This window comes from Glycine max, chromosome 11, assembly GCF_000004515.6.
Source record: "Glycine max cultivar Williams 82 chromosome 11, Glycine_max_v4.0, whole genome shotgun sequence".
Classification (NCBI taxonomy): Eukaryota; Viridiplantae; Streptophyta; class Magnoliopsida; order Fabales; family Fabaceae; genus Glycine; species Glycine max.
The window spans coordinates 11,964,643-11,984,573 of record NC_038247.2 but is presented as its reverse complement, the minus strand read 5'-3'; the positions used below and the strand labels follow the sequence as shown (position 1 = coordinate 11,984,573).

General features: G+C 31.4%; 2 protein-coding genes across 2 annotated transcripts in view; both read right to left on the bottom strand.

Annotated features, from left to right (window-relative positions):
• Positions 1–5,571, bottom strand: part of LOC100800603 (beta-glucosidase 42) — a 34,373-nt gene extending 28,802 nt beyond the window's left edge. Inside the window, exon 1 of the mRNA XM_003538013.4 lies at positions 5,399–5,571. Within this exon, the coding sequence (XP_003538061.1) occupies positions 5,399–5,512 (114 nt within the window). The 5' untranslated portion in view covers positions 5,513–5,571. The remainder of the gene's footprint in view (positions 1–5,398) is intronic.
• An 11,255-nt stretch (positions 5,572–16,826) lies between these two features.
• Positions 16,827–18,070, bottom strand: LOC100800073 (N-alpha-acetyltransferase 11-like). Its single transcript, NM_001253096.2, has 2 exons — positions 17,699–18,070; positions 16,827–17,316 (listed from the first exon to the last, which is right to left on the bottom strand). Exons 1-2 carry the CDS (start codon positions 17,996–17,998, stop codon positions 17,044–17,046), a joined length of 573 nt encoding a protein of 190 aa, NP_001240025.1. The 5' UTR covers positions 17,999–18,070; the 3' UTR covers positions 16,827–17,043.
• Between the last annotated feature and the right edge of the window lie 1,861 nt (positions 18,071–19,931).

The window sequence follows — 19,931 nt, the reverse complement described above, 5'->3', positions numbered from 1 at the left end:
GTTGGTAAATGACGAAATGGGCCATCTACCTAGCCCAATCTCCTCAGTCACTAAGGTGTATGTGAGAAGAAAAGAGGTGATGACAAGTAAATCCAAGGCCCAGCAGGTGATGGATCCAATGGTGGATTGCTCTACAGATCCTAATGTTCTTTCTTTGCCTCCTTTACAAGAGAAGACAGAAATAATCCCAGCCTCTACAGATGATCCTTTGACTCCTATATCGAAGGACTCTATACAAATGCAATATGCCCTTTTAAAGGAAATGGGCTTATCCTGTGGGGAAGATGATAACAAGCTTAAAGGGATGTTATTATGCATGGAGAACAGGGATGTTATGATGGCAGTAGCAGAGAAGGGAGCTAAAAAACCACAACCATGAACATTCTTTCCTATAATTCTAGAGGTATGGGGAGGGGGGTTAAGTGGACTGCTATAAGAAGACTTATTTCAAAACACAAGGTGGACATTGTGTGCATTCAAGAGACTAAAAGGGAGAATGTTAATAAAAACATTTGTCATGCCATATGGGGGGATTCGACTGTTCAGTGGGATTATATCCCTTCTGTGCAAGTTGCGGGTGGTCTACTATGTATGTGGAATAATTCCACTTTTGAAGTAAGTAGGAGGGAGAAAGGTAGGAGCTTTTTAATGCTTGAAGGGAGATGCATCATCAACAATCAGAGGTTGCTGATTGTAAATGTGTATGCCCCTTGTGACCTTGCTGGGAAGAAAGTGTTATGGGATGAATTAAGGCAGTTGAAGGCCTCTAACCCAGGGGGTCTGTGGTGTGTTCTTGGGGACTTTAACAACATTAGGAGTGCAGAGGAAAGAATAAGCTTGTCCCATAGCAGGGTAGACCCTCATGACATCTCAGCTTTTAATCATTGGATTTCTGATATGGAGCTCCAAGAAATTAAGGCTGTGGGATCAAGATATACCTGGATAAGGCCTAATGGGTATGTGAAGAGTAGGCTTGACAGATTTTTGGTCTCGGACCAATGGTTGTCTTTGTGGCCTGAGAGCTGCCAACATGTTTTGCAAAGGGATATATCTGATCATTGTCCAACCATTCTGCAAACTAACATGGTGGACTGGGGTCCTAAGCCCTTTAGGGTTTTTGATTGGTGGCTGCAGCAGAAAGAGTATCAAAAAATGGTGAGGGAGACCTGGACTAATGATCAGCAGGGAGGTTGGGGGAGTATTGCCCTTAAAAATAAGTTGAAAAACTTGAAAGCTGCCATAAAACAGTGGAGTAAGGGAGAGGGGAATATTGATGTTAACAGGATATCCAGCATTCAGATGAAGTTAAATGAGGTGGAGGACTTAGCTTCTAATCGTATCTTGACTGATCAAGAACTCAAAATCAGAAACTCCCTTCAGCAGGAGCTATGGAATGTATCAACTGCAGTGGAATCTCTTTTGAGACAAAAATCTAGGATATCTTGGTTGAAGGAGGGGGATTGCAATTCTGGGTATTTTCACAGAATAATAAATTATAGGAGAGCTTTCAATGCTATGCCAGGTATCTCTATTGATGGTTTGTGGGTCCAGCAACCCAACACAATCAAGAATGCAGCTGTTAATTATTTCCAGACCAGATTTACTGAACAGGATTATTCAAGGCCTTATTTGGATGGGGTTCCTTTTAGAGCTATTTCTCAAAGGCAAAGAGAGCAGATGACTGCCCCCTTCTCTGACCAAGAGATCAAAGAAGCTGTGTGGAGTTGTGGAGGTGACAAATGCCCTGGGCCAGATGACCTTAACTTCAATTTTATCAAAAAAATTTGGGATATCATGAGCCCAGAGTTTAGAAGATTTGTAGATGAGTTCTATGTCCATGGCAGCTTTCCTAGAGGCAGTAATGCTTCCTTTGTGGCATTGATTCCTAAACTGAATCATCCTCAGTCCTTCAATGATTATAGGCCTATATCCTTGATAGGTTGTATGTATAAAATTATAGCTAAGTTGTTGTCTAATAGATTGAGGTCTGTTATGGATGGGTTAATTGATGAAAGGCAGTCAGCCTTCATTAAAGGAAGACATATCCTCCATGGTATCTTGATACTCAATGAGGTGGTTGAGGAAGCAAGGAGAAACAAGAAACCAGTGATGATCTTCAAGGTGGATTTTGAAAAGGCCTACGATTCAGTGTCTTGGTCTTTTTTGGACTACATGCTGTTTAGATTGGGGTTCTGCCCAAAATGGAGATCATGGATATCAGCTTGCCTCCACTCAGCTTCTATATCAGTTTTGATTAATGGTAGCCCATCCAAGGAATTTACACCTACAAGGGGTTTGAGACAAGGGGATCCCCTAGCTCCCTTGCTTTTCAATATTGTAGGAGAAGGCATTACTAGTATGATGAGACAAGCAGTCCACAAAAATTTCTATAGAAGCTTCTTGGTTGGAAAGAATAAGGAACCTATCAACATTTTACAGTATGCTGATGATACTGTTTTTGTTGGAGAGGCTGTGTGGGACAACATTCATGTTATTAAGGCCTTATTAAGAGGATATGAATTAGTTTCTGGTTTAAAGATTAATTTTGCTAAAAGTCAGTTTGGGATTATTGGTGGTGGTGTCAATTGGGCTTTGGAAGCAGCTAATACCCTGCACTGCCGACAGCTGGAGTATCCTTTCCTCTATTTAGGCATACCTATTGGGGCTAATCCCTCAAGCCAGCTGGTGTGGGAGCCTATCATCACTAAATTCAAGTCAAAATTAGCCAAATGGGCTCAGAAAAATATATCCATGGCTGGGAAGATTACTCTGATAAATTCTGTCCTCAATGCCCTCCCAATTTATCTCCTCTCCTTCTTTAAAATACCTCAAAAGGTTGTCAAAAAACTGATATCCCTTCAAAGGAATTTTCTGTGGGGTGGAGACAATGATCATAAAAAAATCCCTTGGGTGAAATGGGCTGATATTTGTTTGCCTAAGACTGATGGGGGACTGGGGATAAAAGATATCTCGAAATTCAACTTAGCTTTGATGGGAAGATGGTTATGGGCTTTTGCATCTGATCAACAACAGCTCTGGGTTAGAATTTTAACCTCTAAATATGGTGGCTGGTCAGAACTTCAAAATAATAGAGACAAAAGGGGCTATTCCCATTGGTGGAGAGACATTAGAAACTTGTATCATCAGCTGGACTGCAGTATTTTTAAAGATAACTTGTCTTGGAAGGTTGGGTGTGGGGAAAATATCAAATTCTGGACTGATAATTGGCTAGGGGAACAATACACCCTGCAGCAGAAGTACAACCAGCTATTCCTCATAAGTAGACAGCCAAAGGCTCTCATCTCACAAATGGGCCATTTTAACAATAATAGCTGGTGCTGGGACTTGAGGTGGAGGAGGAACTTATTTGATCATGAAAGTCAGATGGCTGTATAGTTTTTGGAGGAAATCAGCTCTGTGCCTATTCAAAGTCAGGTCAAGGATAATATGTTGTGGTTGGCTGAACCTAATGGACAGTACACTACCAGGTCAGCTTATAGTTTATGTATGAACACCAGCTCAGTAAATTCTGAAGACAAGATTTTTAAGACAATCTGGCAGTTGCATATTCCCCCTCAGGCAGTCATTTTCTGTTGGAGACTTCTTAAGAATAGACTCCCTACCAAGGTCAACCTCTTAAGAAGAAATGTTTTTACTCAGGAAGCCACTTGCTCCTTATGTGATTATGTGCAGGAAGATGTGGGTCATTTGTTCTTTAATTGTAAAAAGACAAATGGCCTGTGGTGGGAATCTTTGAGCTGGGTCCGGGTAGCAGGTCCACTTTCCATTAATCCTGTTCACCACTTCTATCAATTCTGTGATGGGTTTGGGACAAATGTGAACTATAGTACAAGGTGTGGGTGGTGGATTGTCTTAACTAGTTCTATATGGCAGCATAGGAATCAATTGATTTTCCAAGGAAAACCTTTTGATCCTTGTAAAGTCATGGACCATGCTATTTTTCTAGCTTGGTCTTGGTTAAAGGCTAAGGATAAAGATTTTAGTACTAGTTTCAATCATTGGTCCTCTAATATATCCAAATTCGTTGCTTAGTGGGGTTGGATCTGGTTGTTTTTTGGCTGATTTGTTGATGTTTTTTTTTGGAGGGTAGCACCTTGGTGCTTTGTAATCTCTTTTTCTGGTACCACTGGTTCTCTTATTAATAATATATATATTTTCAGCCTTCCAAAAAAAAGGTACAAAAGATAAACTGAACAAACTAAACACTGCAGAGGATCTGCAACCAAAGAACTACAAAATTTAAAAATAAAAAGACCAAGAATTTCAAAGTTCAGACAGCAAGAACAATTAGGTGAGGTCAAGTCAAAGTTTGCAAAGCCAAATTAAGTGATGATAATGTAATTTTTTTGTTAAAACACATCAAAGTTAAACCCTGATCATTTTGACAGTATAAAAATTCAAGTATTCTGTACCAAAAATTGTGCCCAAGCACTGAAACCTTAGAACTAGCTCCGTAGGAAAACAGAAAACAATAAAAATAAAGTAAATCAAATAAAATAAACTGCAACATAAACTTCTTACAGTATCCCAAACACCAACACTAATCCAGTGAAAACCAAAACACATAGAGCTCTTGAACCAAATTTTTAAAATAATAAGTTCAATAACAACAACAATAAAATTACTCTATTGGCCGAATATTATTTCTGCAAATTTTCACACAATGCCTGGGGGAAGTTAACTATCATAAAAGCACCATAGGAACCCAATAATAAAAAAAAAAATTAAAACTAGAGCAACTCTTATAAATTTCACATTAGTCTCTAAATCTAAAGAAATTCAAAATAAGTCCTAAAACATAACTAATTACTGTCAATTTGGTCATTAAACATTTGTTTATAGGGTTAAATACATTTTTTATCCTTGTAATTTAATGTTATTTTCATTGTTGTCCCTGCAAAATATTTTTTTTTGTTTTAGTCATGGTAAAATGTGTTTGTTTTGTTTTTGTTACTTAAAGTGATTTAGATAGCATTTTTTTGAATGTTCAAAGCATTTTTTTCGGAAAAACAAAACAAACATATCTTATACGGATTAAAGCAGAAAGAAAAAAAAATTGCGTGACGAATATGAAAAAATCGCTAAATTGTGGGAAACAAAAATAAGCCTTATTTATATTATTACTTTAAGTCACACTTTTTTTTTTGTCAAAAAGAAAACCCTCATGACAGTACTATACACTCTCATGGATCCAATAGGGTCTCACTCTCACCCTAGATTTTAAATTTTGATTTCTATTTTTCTTTTGCTAAAAATGTAGTAGAACAACAGAATAAATAATGTAATAGGAAAAGAAAAAAGGCAAAACGAACAATCAAGGCATTGATTGATGCTTGGGTGATGAAAAATTGGACAGTTAATGTGGATTGGCAGGAACCTGATATGCAGAAGTGGCAACTCCGAAGATGAAGTTGGGAGGGAAGTCACTCCGCGAGACGGAACGGTTTTCGTTGTCGCCGTTTTCTCTCAAGAACTCCTCCTTCTTCACCATTCTCAAACTCTCCCTCTCAATCGCCGTTTTCTTCAGTACAGAGCTGTTAAAAAATAAAAATTAATTTATAACAACTAAAATTTTAAAGATTAAAAAAGTCTTAATTGCAAAATGTGTCCTTTTGCCTATTACCATAAATTGATCTTCCTATCTGAGTCTCTTTATATTTTAAAATATATTATTTAAGTCTCAGAATTGGTTTTAAGGAAGAACTAAAATTATAATCTTTAAAGTAAAAAACACATTTTTTTATCACTACATTCAAACACTTATATGAATATTTAGTGTAAAATATAATATTAATATAAGTTTTATACAAAAATAATTCAAAATTCAAATTTTATTCTTTTTTAATTTATTATATTTTTATATAAGATTAAATTCTATTTTCATATAAATTAGAATAAATATATTTATATAAATTTTATTTTTATTTTATATATTATTGGAAAGGATTATAGTTTAAAATTTAATTGTCAACGATTAAAATGAGACTAAGATAATGTATTTTGAAATATAAAAGACTCAAATAATGAATTAAAAAATAGGAAAGTCAATTAATAGGCAAAATAGGGAAACAAATTTTGCAAATAAGCCATTAAAAAACACACACTTCAAATTTAGAAGTAATTAAGTCTCCTTTAAAACTAGTTTTAATATTAAAGATCAGTCTTTATATTTAAGTTGTTGAAACCAGTTTGACAAAAAAAATGAATTGATTTTCCAAATTAAATAATAACAGTGGTTCATTTTAAATTTGATCGATGACTTTGGGATAATTAATATATAGTGGTGCAAGTTTTTAGTTATCATACATTAATTTTTAATAAAAAAAAAACTATCTTAAAATACTAAAAATTTCCATAAAATGCTAAAAATATTCATAAAGTATTAATTTATTATGTCAAGAATTAAAGAAAGTTTAAATACATTTTTAGTTTAGATAATTTAGTTTTTTTTGTTTTTAGTCATTTCAAATTATAATTGTTTTATTTTTAGTTGTTAAGGCATTTTAGCTAATGCTTTGAATAATGAAAAAATATTATCTAAAATGTCTTATGAATTAAAAACAAAACAGACATAAGGACTAAAAACAAATAAAAAAGTTTAAACATAAAAATAATTGGTCAAAATTCAGAGATTAAAAAAATTTAAATTTTAGAGACTAAAAAATGTATTCCTTCAAATTCATGAACTAAAACAATAATTAAATCATTTTAATTTAATAAAGAAACATTTTTTACGGAAATTTGTTCAAAAAAACTTAAATATTTATTGTAAAAATCATTAAAAATATTAAAAGAATCATGAAAGCACAATTTTAAGCATCCTTCCCAATTATTTTTCTTTAGTTCTTTAACCTGTTTCGTCCTGATTAACATTTGCCTTACAATTATTTTTCTTTAGTTCTTTAACCTGTTTCGTCCTGGTTAACATTTGCCTTACAATGTAAAAGTTTTATGTAATGATAATGATTCTCCTCATATAAAAACGACAGACACTACTATGGCTTTACGTGCAGACAATACGCAGGGAAATCAAGATCGAGAAAAACAGCGTGAAATATGCCATCGTTTATCAAATACAAGAATCACACGTGACGTGATGTCTCACCAACCCATCTTAAGAGATTGTTATATTTTCGAAATCTATTAATTAAGACTGTCAATTTAAAAAAAAAAAACTTCAGGTTTTTATATTTGGTATGTATTTTAGAAAAAATAATATTCTTGAAAAAGAAGGTTTTTTGAAATATTTTATAATTAGTTTTTACAAAAAAAAAATAATCACAGAAGTGAGAATTTTATTTTTCTGAATTTATTTTTTTATTATGGTAAAAATATGATGTCATTTTTTATTAAATTATATAATATAATAAATAATCAAAAGATAAAAATATATGTAACTCTTTAATTTTTAAAAAATGTATCTAAAGATTCTCATTTATCAAACAAATAAATTTTATTCATTCTTAAGAAACATGATTCCCATGATTATTACTAGGAATCATAATTTCAAAAAATGAGAAAATTTCTATCCTAACTAACACCCCCTAGTAGTCATATATTGTTTTACTTTGACATCTAATATAAATCATTTATCATATTAGGGCATCTAACACTTGGCCTTATGCCCATCAGATTCAGATTTGGTGTAGCGGGGCAGAAATAATCCATATCTAAGTTTTTGGAAGGAAATCTAGTGGAGTTGAGGATGCCACAAAGCGATTGAAGAGGATGGTGTGTTGGCCATCATGGATAGCGAAGAGGGCGGTGGGTCACTGTTTGAGTTTTGAGAATTGAAGCAAGAAACATGATAGGCAGAGCTTTGGCGCAAAAACACAATTATCAAAGCTACTCGAAGAATAACAAAGTGTGACAAAAATGAAAACGCAAGATTAAATGGAGAAGTGCATCTTGGTTGAAATGAACTATGGGAGTGGTGGTCATGAGGTGATAGATGGCGACGCTGATCATTGCGAAGTCAAAAATTTTATCCTTTGACATTTTGATTTTTAGTATTTTATTTTGGGCGTGGTAATGCTAATTTTTGAAAATTGCAATTCTGTTTTTTTTTTTGTTGATGATAGTCCTTTCGAAGGTGCTATGATTTTTGAAATTAGAATCTTAATTTTTGAATTTAATCATTTGATGAGATTTGTGGATTGTGTTATTAGGGGTTGAATTTGTTTGTTGTTGGTTCAAGAAGTGAATTAGTGGAATGAGTTTTTTTGTCATGTTCTTGTAATTTCACAAATTATTAACCCTTTCAAAAGAAATTTTTTCAAGCAATTTTTAAAGCGTAAAAAAACTAATCAAATACAATAATAACAAAAATAATGTCACATCATCACTTAACAGTTAAAATGAATAAAAAGAACAAAAATATTGAACGAGTAAAGTGTAAGGACCAAACTCATAAATGTTAAAAAATTCAAAAACTAATATTCTTTTAATACAATTATCATATAAAAGTGAACAAACTTACTATACATGATAAGTTATTATTGAATAACGATGTAAAATTGTTTTATGTTGCCAGCCCATAATCTATTTCATATCTATTATTATATAATATAAAAATTATAATATGAGTTTAATGATTATATGTGTAAAGGCAAAAAGCACAAGAAGGGAGATTGAATTGTTATTTTAAAAAAATCACAAATTTTGTCAAAGTGCAAAGCTATCTATAAAAACAAATTTTAAAAATAGAGTTTCACAAGCATCTACGTTAGATGAAACACTTCAACGAATTTTAAGAAAAAAAAATTACAAAGCAAAATCACAACTCAACATCAATTAACAAGATAAAGCAAAAATCATAATAACACAAATTTTATACTAATTTGTCTCTATCACTCATACTAGGTTCGGTTATTGACAACTCATCAAATTTTCACTAACTTTCAACAAAGTTACATGTGTTGTTCTACTAAAGCTTCCCTAAGCTTATAACCCAAGTATGTTTCCTTTTGATACACTCTACAACCGCCTTTAGTGGTCAAATCACCTTTTGCTCAGGACAACCCTCCACAAAGAAAATGACACGTCTTTTTATGTGAAGAGAGGGTTTAAACTTGACTTTTCTCTTACTTTTTTCACTTTGACCGATTATAACTGAACATTGCACTGTGAGTTTTCTTTTGTTAACCTATAAAAAAATTATTTTTGGTAAGGCTTTTAAGATAATTTATATAGGTCAACAAACTTATTGTTGGCACCTAAAAAACTATTAATGATTTATTAGTTAATAATTTTTATTAACTGATTAACAATTAACTAAAATGATCATAAATCAGCCTTGGATTGACATAGTAGAATTGGCTTTGGATTATGATAAATTGAGCTAATTTTTTAATACTAAATGGATTAATTTGTGAAGATTAATTGAATATTAATGATAAAATAAGATTATTTTTTCCAAAGTACCCGGGTTGTAGGGATTTGGCTCCTCTAAAGTGAGGAGGTGCACTTACGATAAAGGGTAATAATAATCATAAATTCAAAAATCAATGATGAGATTGGTGATAACATAATATAATATGTAACTAAATCTAAAATTAATTATAATATCAATCATTTATTTTCAAAGTAATTAATTTTATATTTTATTACATATATAATTTATTTTATCACAAATCTTGCCGTTGATTTCCAAATTTATAGTTATTATTGCATTTTATCCTTTATAGTACACCTCCTAAATTTAAAGAAGTCAAATCCTAATAGAAATACCTAATTAAGAATTTTGGAGATTTAGAAAGAAAAAAAATGTTAAGTCAAAAAACATTTATGTCTTAACATGAATCAAGGTTTCTGATTATTTTGGTTATATACAAATAAATAAAAAGGTTAAAAGTTGTATCTTATACCATATCAAACCATGCTTCGTGATCCTGTGTCTGAACTATCAGGCAGGAAGTAGGTTTAAGTCATGATCTAATACAACATTAAAGAATGACATTTAAGACTTCGTTTATTTTTCCATTTCTGTTGAATCCTATCAAGAATAAATGAAGCTCAAGTTCTAAAAGTGTCAAACAAGCATCAAAAGACGCGTTCTATTGTGATAGATGTGCTCTAACCAAAGGGAAGTGATTTTCTATTGAAGTGTTCTACACAAAAGCCAATCAAAGGAGTTTCATTACATGAGAAAGAACATGCATTTTAATGCGTTAAATGCTCCAACGACCATAAGCCTCAGACACAAATTTAAGTGGAGAAATCCATCCGTTGTGAGATAACAAATACTTGTAAAGGCCTATAAACACCAAAAGCTTTGAAGAAATATAGACATGAACCTACATGTACACATTCATATTCTTTCTATAAAAAGCTCTCTATATTTTTTTGTATAGCTCCAAAATGCTCTCAAAACACTTTGAATATTTTGAGAAAAAAGACTAAGTGTTCAAATTGTAAATTTGTTTGTAAGACACTTAAGAGTTAGTCATTGTGCAAACATGTCAACAAATCTATTTGATTTATGTAGAACTAGTAGTGGCTTGGTAGGACATAAAATATTAGATTGTGTCAAGTTGGGGTAAAGCTTGAGTTGTAGAGGCATAAGTGATCGTGGCTTACCTATAAATTATTATACTTTAAACTATATTATTATATAAATTATTAGGTGAAATTATACCTTTTAATTTATTATTATAATAATTTAAATATAAAAATATATTCCTTACTCTCTTATAACTATTTATTATTTTGTAACATATCAAGGATAAATAAAATATAAAAACAGAGAGGGACATTTTTCATGAAAAAAAAGTAAAGAAACACTTAAGTCATATGATGAACAATTTAACTTAAATTACATTAAGATTTGGAAAACTTAGAAAAATAATACTTTTAATTTTAAATTTATTGTTGTAATAATTTTTATGAGTTTTCTTTTTTCTTACTTACTATCTCTTAATTAAACTAATTAATGTATTGACACAAGTAATTTATGAATATTTTAATTTTTATACGAACATTTTTCATGAAAGAACAAAAAGAAACACTTAAGTCATAGGATGAATAACTTCCCTTAAAATTATTTTAACACTTGAAAAATTTAAAAAAATTATTTCTCATAATTTTAGCACTTTTAACTTTATTGGTTTAATAATTTTAATATAAAATTACTTTTCTCTTGCTTATTATCTCTTAACTAAACTAATTAATTAATGCATTGACACAACTAATTTAAAAATGCTTTATTTTTGCAACATGTGAAATATTAAAAGAAAAACACACGGGGATGAATATTTTTCATGAAAGAACCAAAAGAAACACCTAAATTATATGATGATTAATTTATCTTAAATAGTGTTAAAATTTGAATAACTTAACAAAAATTAAGCTTTATTATATTTTCATTACATATAAGTTTGGTGTTGTAATAATTTAATATAATTTACTTTATCTTCCTTATTATTTTTTAACTAAGCTAATTAATGTATCGACTCAACTAATTTACGAATGTTTTATTTTTGTAACATGTGAACTATAAATAAAGCATAACAATCTGTGATGAACATTTTTCACGAAAGAATGAAAATAAACACTTAAGTCATGAGATGAGCAACTTACCTTAAATTAATATTTGAATAACTTAGAAAAAATTATGCTATTATAATTTTAGCACTTTTAAATTTATTTTTGTAATAATTTTTATATGAATTTTTTTTTCTTGCTTACTATTTTTATCTAAACTAATTAATTAATGTATTGACACAACTAATTTATGATTTTTTATTTATTTTTGTAACATGTGAAATATTAAAAAAAAATAACACACGAGGATGAACATTTCATGGAAAAACAAAAAGAAACACCTAAATCATAGAATGAACAATTTATCTTAAATTGTGTTAAAATTTGAATAACTTAACAAAATTTAAGCTTTATTATTTTTTCATTACCTATAAGTTTGGTGTTGCAATAATTTAATATATTTTACTTTATCTTCCTTACTATTTCTTAACTAAACTAATTAATGTATTGACTCAACTAAGTCACGGAATGAACAACTTATCTTAAATTAATATTTGGATAACTTAGGAAAGATTATATTTTATTATAATTTTAGCACTTTTAAATTTATTATTGTAATAATTATTAATATAAATTTGCTTTTCTCTTGCTTAATATTTTTTACGTAAACTAATTAATGTATTGACACAACTAAGTCATATGATGAGTTTATTTTTGTAACATGTGAAGTATAAAAAAAAGAACACGAGGATGAAAGTTTTCCATGAAATACGATAAGAAATGTTTGTCATAAGATGAACAATTTACTTTAAATTATGTTAACATTTGAATAACTTAAGAAAAATTATGCTTTATAATTTTAGCACTTTTAAATTTATTGGTTTAATAATTTTAATATGAATTTAATTTTCTCTTGCTTATTATCTCTTAACTAAATTAATTAATGTATTGACACAACTAATTTATGAATGTTTTATTTTTGTAACTGTGAAATATTATAAACAAAATAACACACGGGATAAACATTTTTTATGAAAGAACAAAAAGAAACACCTAAATTATAAGATGAATAATTTATCTTAAATTGTGTTAAAATTTGAATAACTTAGGAAAAATTAAGCTTTATTATATTTTCATTACCTATAAGTTTAGTGTTCTAATAATTTAATATAATTTACTTTATCTTGCTTATTATTTTTAACTAAACTAATTAATGTATCGACTCAACTAATTTATGAATATTTTATTTTTGTGGTATGAAGTATAAATAAAATATAATAAATGGAGACGAACATTTTTCATAAAAGAATGAAAAGAAACACGTAAGTCATGTGATGATCAACTTAAATTATGTTAATATTTTATTTGAAAAACTCCCTTGTTTTCCAAAATTTGATTTCATTGCGTGAATGCATTTTCTGAAGATCTGTTATCTATCTTATAAAGCTTTTATTTAAACGATAACTTTGTTTGCTAGAAAAAAAACCTTAAAAATTTTTAACATCGCAATTCAGCCCCTTCTGATATTTGTCTTTACAACTTGACAACATGGTTAGGAAGCTCTCAAGGGACCTATACTATTAATTAAATATTATAGAAAGAAAAAAGAAAAAAGAAATATAGGAAAACCTACATAGTTATATTGGTGAATTATGTTAGATAAATTAATATAACCCTATTTTTCAAGAATTAATACAACTTTCTAAGTAAATTATATAATCTTTTTTCCCCCAAGAATTACTATTAACTTTTTTTTCAACCATTATGAATGAGAAACATTAAAAAAGGGGGGGGGGGGGGGGGGGGCAAATCATCTCCATTTCTTTCATTACCAAGCTTAAGAGAATAAATGTCACTCTCTATAAAGTGTGTATCATATTTATTTTATTTTTCCAATAATTAATGAAACGGAGGAAAAGAAACAAAACTTTAAAATATAATGATGAAAATAGCTATTGGATGTCTTCCCTGACTTTGAAAAATCCCCACTCTAGGATAAGAGGCATTGGCTTCCAATGTGGTGGGGGCAAGAAAAATCCGATAGATACACTAGTACACTACCACAGGAGCCTGAGTTATCGCGTACTACAACTGATTAAAAGATTGAGCAAGAGTAGTCCATTCAAAGAAACCTTTCTTGACGAAGGCTAGCGTGGGAAAGTTAGCCAAGTTTCCCACAATGAGAAAGTTATTTTTAACTGTTGGATATACTATTTGTTTAATCAAAGGCTTAAGATTTTTTCATCTTTTTTTTTCTCCCTTTCCTACTTTGACCCTGAGTCCACATCTCCCCAGCCACTAACAGTCCAGCAGCAATCACACTGCATCATCACCACCAATGTCAACGGTTAAGACACCACCGCAACCACCAGTGTTTTTATATTTTTAATCAGGCCAATGAAGACCAATGACTGAGCTGATGAAGACACTAATTCAAGGTTCAATGGTTCAACCGTAATTGAAATCAAGGTTAAACGTTTTTATATTTTTAATATTATATAATATTTTAAGTAATAAAAAAATTTAGACTCTTAAAAAATTAAGATCTAAAGAATTATAAATTAATATATATGACTAAATTATTGTTTTATTGAAAAAAATTTAATAATAGTAGACAAAATAATTGATACATATTTGAAATATTTAAATTAAGTATTTTTACTTATCTTAACAAAAATTAGATTAAATAAAAACATAAAAAATTAGAAGATTGATTCGATACCGGTTCTTTGTGCTGGTTCAACTTCGATTTTCACCGATTCTTTACCGGTTCCCACAAGTTCTAAAATGTTCTGGTTTTAAAGAGTATCAAGACCGGTCATTAGGCCGGTTCTTGGTTGGACCAATAGAACCAGCCGGTCTAGTTTGATTTTCAAAACATTGGCTGAAACTGTAAGGCTAAGATAATCCACTTGTGCACCAAACAAGCATTTTAGATAGCTTAGCAAAAAGTACATTAGAATGGAGAATCTGTAGAGCTACCTCTAAATCTTGGAGATGTGATAGATAGCCAAGGACTTCACAATAATATCATAAAAAAAGACCAACACACTTCCATAGTAATCTCTGAAAAATTAGATTAATCGATTTTAGAAAAGTTAATGGTGCGTTAAGCCATTCATAATGGCTATGGTGTGTCCTGAATGTTGTCTTATGTCTATCCTCTAGTGTCACTAACATTTGGTGGTTACGCGGATTGCAAATCCAATTTAGACTTTAGAGAAAAATCATTTCACATAAAGCTCATCCAATAATTCACGTCTAATGAGCAAGAAAAAGCCATCTTTAATAGTGATGGCATTTAGTGCCCTATGATTAACACAAAATATCACTACACCAATCTTGGAGATTCTCAACAATTGTCAGGGTTACCAAGTCGGTTACGTGATCAGATACATGAAAAAAAATCCAAGGAGAATGACATGCGCTCCAAAACTTGGGTGATATGACCAAAAACACTCACCAATACACCAAAACATCAAGTTGTTTAACTAAGATATATGACTCTTGGCATATATGCCCAGCATAGAGGCAAGCCATTCCCTATTCAAGCCATTAAACATGAGCCACTAGTTTGAACCCAACCCATAGACTCTACATGTACCTTCACGACCCTTTGAAATCATCATTCCCCCTCCCTTGGAAAAGGTTTTCCCTGAACCTTAAGATAATCAGAAACAAGTTGAACCTGGAATTCAAACCCGTGTTGGCTCATTTTGATACCAAATGGGTATAACTAAGAAAGTTTACCACTATACTAAGTTTAAGCTATTAGTAACATCCTATATAACATCCTATATAACATGCAGACTCTTACATATTTAAGTCACATTAATCATTGGCCACCTTGCTAACCCAACATTTAGCAATGGCATAACAATAACATACAGCCACCTAAGCCTAGTACTTCGTATTCTATTGAAAAAATCAGCTAGCTGCAGCAGACAAACCAAAGGAAAAAAAAAAGAGTGATATCTCCGAATATCAAATAAAGCTAGGTCACTTTATATAACATCCATTGAATATACATTGAGTGAGAAACCAAACAACAATTCTGAGATGTTCACCTCAACAAAATTAACTTCATAAATAAAGCAGATCAACCATAAGAAAGGGTTTGCTGCATCAAAATAGAGCGAAAACCAACACCATATCCATATTGGGTCAAGCATCCAATTGATCTAGAGAACATGTGAATTCAAAGATAGGATATCGAACATGTCAAAGAACATTTCATAAAATTGCAAATGCAGAAGTGATTAGACATAAGAAAATTTTAAAAAAAACTTCTGAAGAAACTGTAAGTCTACACAGTTCTACTATTGCCCATCAGTGGTTACAATCTTCAAAGAGGAAAATTAGACTATAAACCAAAATAATGCAGCAAATTATCTACTTTGAAATACTTTAACTTTAACTTTTCAGACATCACACCCACCCTCAATTTTTACTGCACTGTGCATATCACTAATATTGCACTAATCTTCATAAAACGCACATAACATCCAAGGATGAACAATTCATCCAGGTCAGATTCCAGTGATTAAAAAGGCATTCATACTTCTCGTAAAAAAAATGATCCAGAAGCAAATTCCCATTCTTTGTAGGTGTTGGTGATAGTCAGAAATAAAATGAGTATAGGAAGCAAAATTGCAAACACACACCAATAACAAATAGAAGTAGCTATCTTTTCTTTATCAAGATCCTTTTATCCGATTTGCATCAGAAATGAAAATACTCATTCTTACCATTCAGTTCATCTAAAGCAAGGCAATAACAGTTCATTAATAGGTAACTTGGTACTGTACATATTCAACCTCATTTACTATCATCCCTAGTACTCCCTCCGTCCCTCTAATTATAACACTCTTTCAACCAATTCATGCCCATTAAGAAAAGTAGTTAATTTAGTTAATCATATTAAATCTGTCAATTAATTGTACTATCATTTCAAAATTATCACTTAATTATTTCTCATTAATGTTTGAAGAGAGAATAATTAAGAAACGGTATGTAGGAAAAAAATAATTAATGCATCTAGAAATTAGAGAATGATTTTATTAATGGACAACCAAATTTCTGAAAATGGTCTTATAATTAGGGACAAAGGGAGTAATTAATTACAAATAGCGGCATGAATTGCCCAACTCAACACGCTGCTACAATGGTGGCATAAAGCTGCAGCTATGCTGGGATTGTGGTGCAACACAAATGAAGCTCCAGTAGAAGCTGGATGCCACACCACACACCACACACTAATCTATAGAGCGTGCAATTAACTAGTGTGCTCACACCACCAACCAAGTTGTTGTGAAATGTAATCAACAAACATAACAAGTTGTGATAATTCACAGCAACAAAACAAAAAGGACAATCATGTTATCATTGAAGGAGTGCCAATATTAACCAATACAGCAAAGCAAAAATTCATATATAACGAGACAAATCGGCCCAATAAACCTACAACAAGTTTACACAACAGAATTCAACCAAAGCTTACTATTTATTTTTCCAAGCTAAAAGTCTCCTAGTTTCTTTCAATCAGGTGGCTTTGGCAGGATTCCCCTTGGCCTCCCCTGAACAACAGCCACCACTGTGCTCGTGGTGGTGGTGGTGATGGTGATGGTGATTATGGTGATGATGGTGGTGCTGCTTCCCCTTGAGCTGCTTCCTCATGTCATAAGCATCCTCCCCATCTGCATAATACTTGGCCTCCACATCATGAATCTTGTAGCCAAGGGTCTCCGTGTACAAATTGAAGGCCGCGCGGTTGCTCTTGCGCACGTGGAGGGACACGTACTCGGCACCAAACACCTGCGGTCACAGTGAGTGAGATATTTCATTCCAATCCAATCCATACTTGAGGTACTAAAAGCATAATTAAGTGAGGGTTGACATGACAAAATTTCCTTGGACAGCGGCAACCACATGCCGAAAGAGGGTGGATTAAGTGAGGATTGATGCAATAGTGTAAGGCTCCACTAAGTTCAATGGGGGAACGATCTATTTAACGTGTTCAATTCGATTCCCATTCGATTCACACAGCATGCAAAATTTCCTTGGACTAGCAGCAGTCATGCATCGCGAGCGGGAGCGGGACCCAATGAGTTGGAGAACACCCACGATCTCTGATGCAGGACAAAAAGAAAGAGTGGAAACTAAAGGAAAAGAAAGGGGGATAGGGGGAATGGCATGCCTGTTCCATGGCGTTCTGGGCTGCGGTCATGAGCTTGGTGGCGAGGCCGAGCTTGCGGTGGGTGCGGAGGACGGCGAGGGAGGTGATGTGGCCGTGGCAGTCGGTGGTTTCTTCCTCCATCTTGGCGAGGACGTAGCCGACGATGCGGCCGTTGTAGTCTTCGGCGACGTAGAGGAGCTGGGGCCAGGAGAGGATGTGATAGAGGTAGTACTTCATCTGGTAGTTCTCAGGGAGGCAGAACAGGTTGCACGCCTGCATCGCCAGAAGGTCCTTCACCGTCGCCTTCCTTATGCACACCATTTTCCTCTTTTCCCTTTCCTTTCTTCTCACGATTAGGGCACCAACACCTCTCTCTTCTCTAGTCTCTATTGTGCTCTTTTAGTTTATCTCTAATCTCTAATATATAGAGAAAAACTATAAAAAATAAAATAAGGATAAATAGTAAAATTTGTGCAAAAAGTAAATTAACTTTTTTATAATTAATGTGATAAATTAATTTTACAGATAAATTAATTTAATGAAAAATTAATCATCAAACTTTATGTCTTAATATTAAATTAGTTCTTGAAAAATATAATTTATTGTCAATTGGTGATCAATGATAACATTATCTCACAAATTTAACGGGATGACTAATTTATCTTATGTTTTGCATATTTAAAATTAAATTTAAAATTTTCATCTTTTAGGATCAATTTGTAATTATATCATACTTTCAAAGATGAATTTAGTTATTTACCCAAACTAAAAAGGGATGCACTCATGAAAATGAAATTATTTCATAATATAATATATATTTATAATTGTAATAATAGAATTGTGAATGATGTTGAGTATTATTTCCTTTCAAAATAATAGTCATTTTAAGTTATTTTACACAAATATTTTTTTTTTTAGTTGACATGATCCTGATATGAAATAGTCTCTTTGTTGGGGTCTCAAGCGCATACAAGCTAAGTATTTTTCTCCTAACACTATTTATTTCATGTCTAACTAATTAATGGGACGTTTAAAAGATAAAATAATAATTATTTTGGAACAATTTTTTCTCTTATATGACAATTATAATGAGACAAATGTAATATTTTTTCATATTCTAAAATATTTTTTGAGAAAAAATTAAAGGGAATTGTTAAATTAGAAGTACCGATAATTAAATAAAAATTATAAAAATATGGAAAATTTACTCACCTTTATGTTACTTTAGGGGGACTTGAATTAGTTATGATTTTCTTATTAAAAATATTTAGATCAATCTATTATCTTTTTCACCTTTTTATTCTAATTCTTATAATTTTCAATCAAGACATCTTATAAGCATGTCTATAAGATTAAATATGTGCTCAAATTTACTTGTTTTGATATTAGATTTTGTGAATTTTAATCCATTAAAAAAAATTGTGAATTTGTGAGGTTTTTTTAACATAATTAACTATTTTCTCACATTTAAGATGAACTTAAAAAATACAATAACTTATCCAATTTATCTAATATTATAACAATTTTAAATTTTCTCAATTTTTTAATTTTAACATCATATAATAAATAAATAATGTTAATTTATTTTTTTTCCATTTTTTTAACCATCATACTTAGAATTTTTATTTGTTTAGTGTGATAATGAGATATTTCCAAAAACTTAGGGGTGTTGCTAGGTGCACCCAACATTTTTTCAAAATGCCAAAATTGCCCCTCATATGTGTTGGGTGTGCGTGAGAGGGTGGTTCATAAAAGGCTTATGTAAGGTTGATACGGATCAAGTTGATCCGTATATTGATCTTTTAAGCATACGGATCAACTTGATCCGTAAAAGCCTTACGGATCAACTTGATCCATATATTGATATTTTAAGCATACGGATCAACTTGATCCGTAAACCTTTTACGGATCAAGTTGATCCGTAAGGTTGATACAGATCAAGTTGATCCGTTGACATGTTAAGCATACGGATCAAGTTGATCCATATGTTGATATTTTAAACATATAGATCAACTTGATCCGTAAAAGTCTTTTACACAGGAATATTTTTTACTTTTACCATTAGGTGCTGGGTGCACCAGCAATATGTTGGGTGCACCTAGCAACACCCAAACTTGAGTCTAATTCTTTTTTTCATTTCTTAATATAATAAATAATCAAATTTGTCCCTAAAAGTTTGAAGGTGCTAACAAATTAATCCTTAAAGATGACAAATTCAAATTTAATATTTGAACGTGCAAGGAGTGCGACAAAT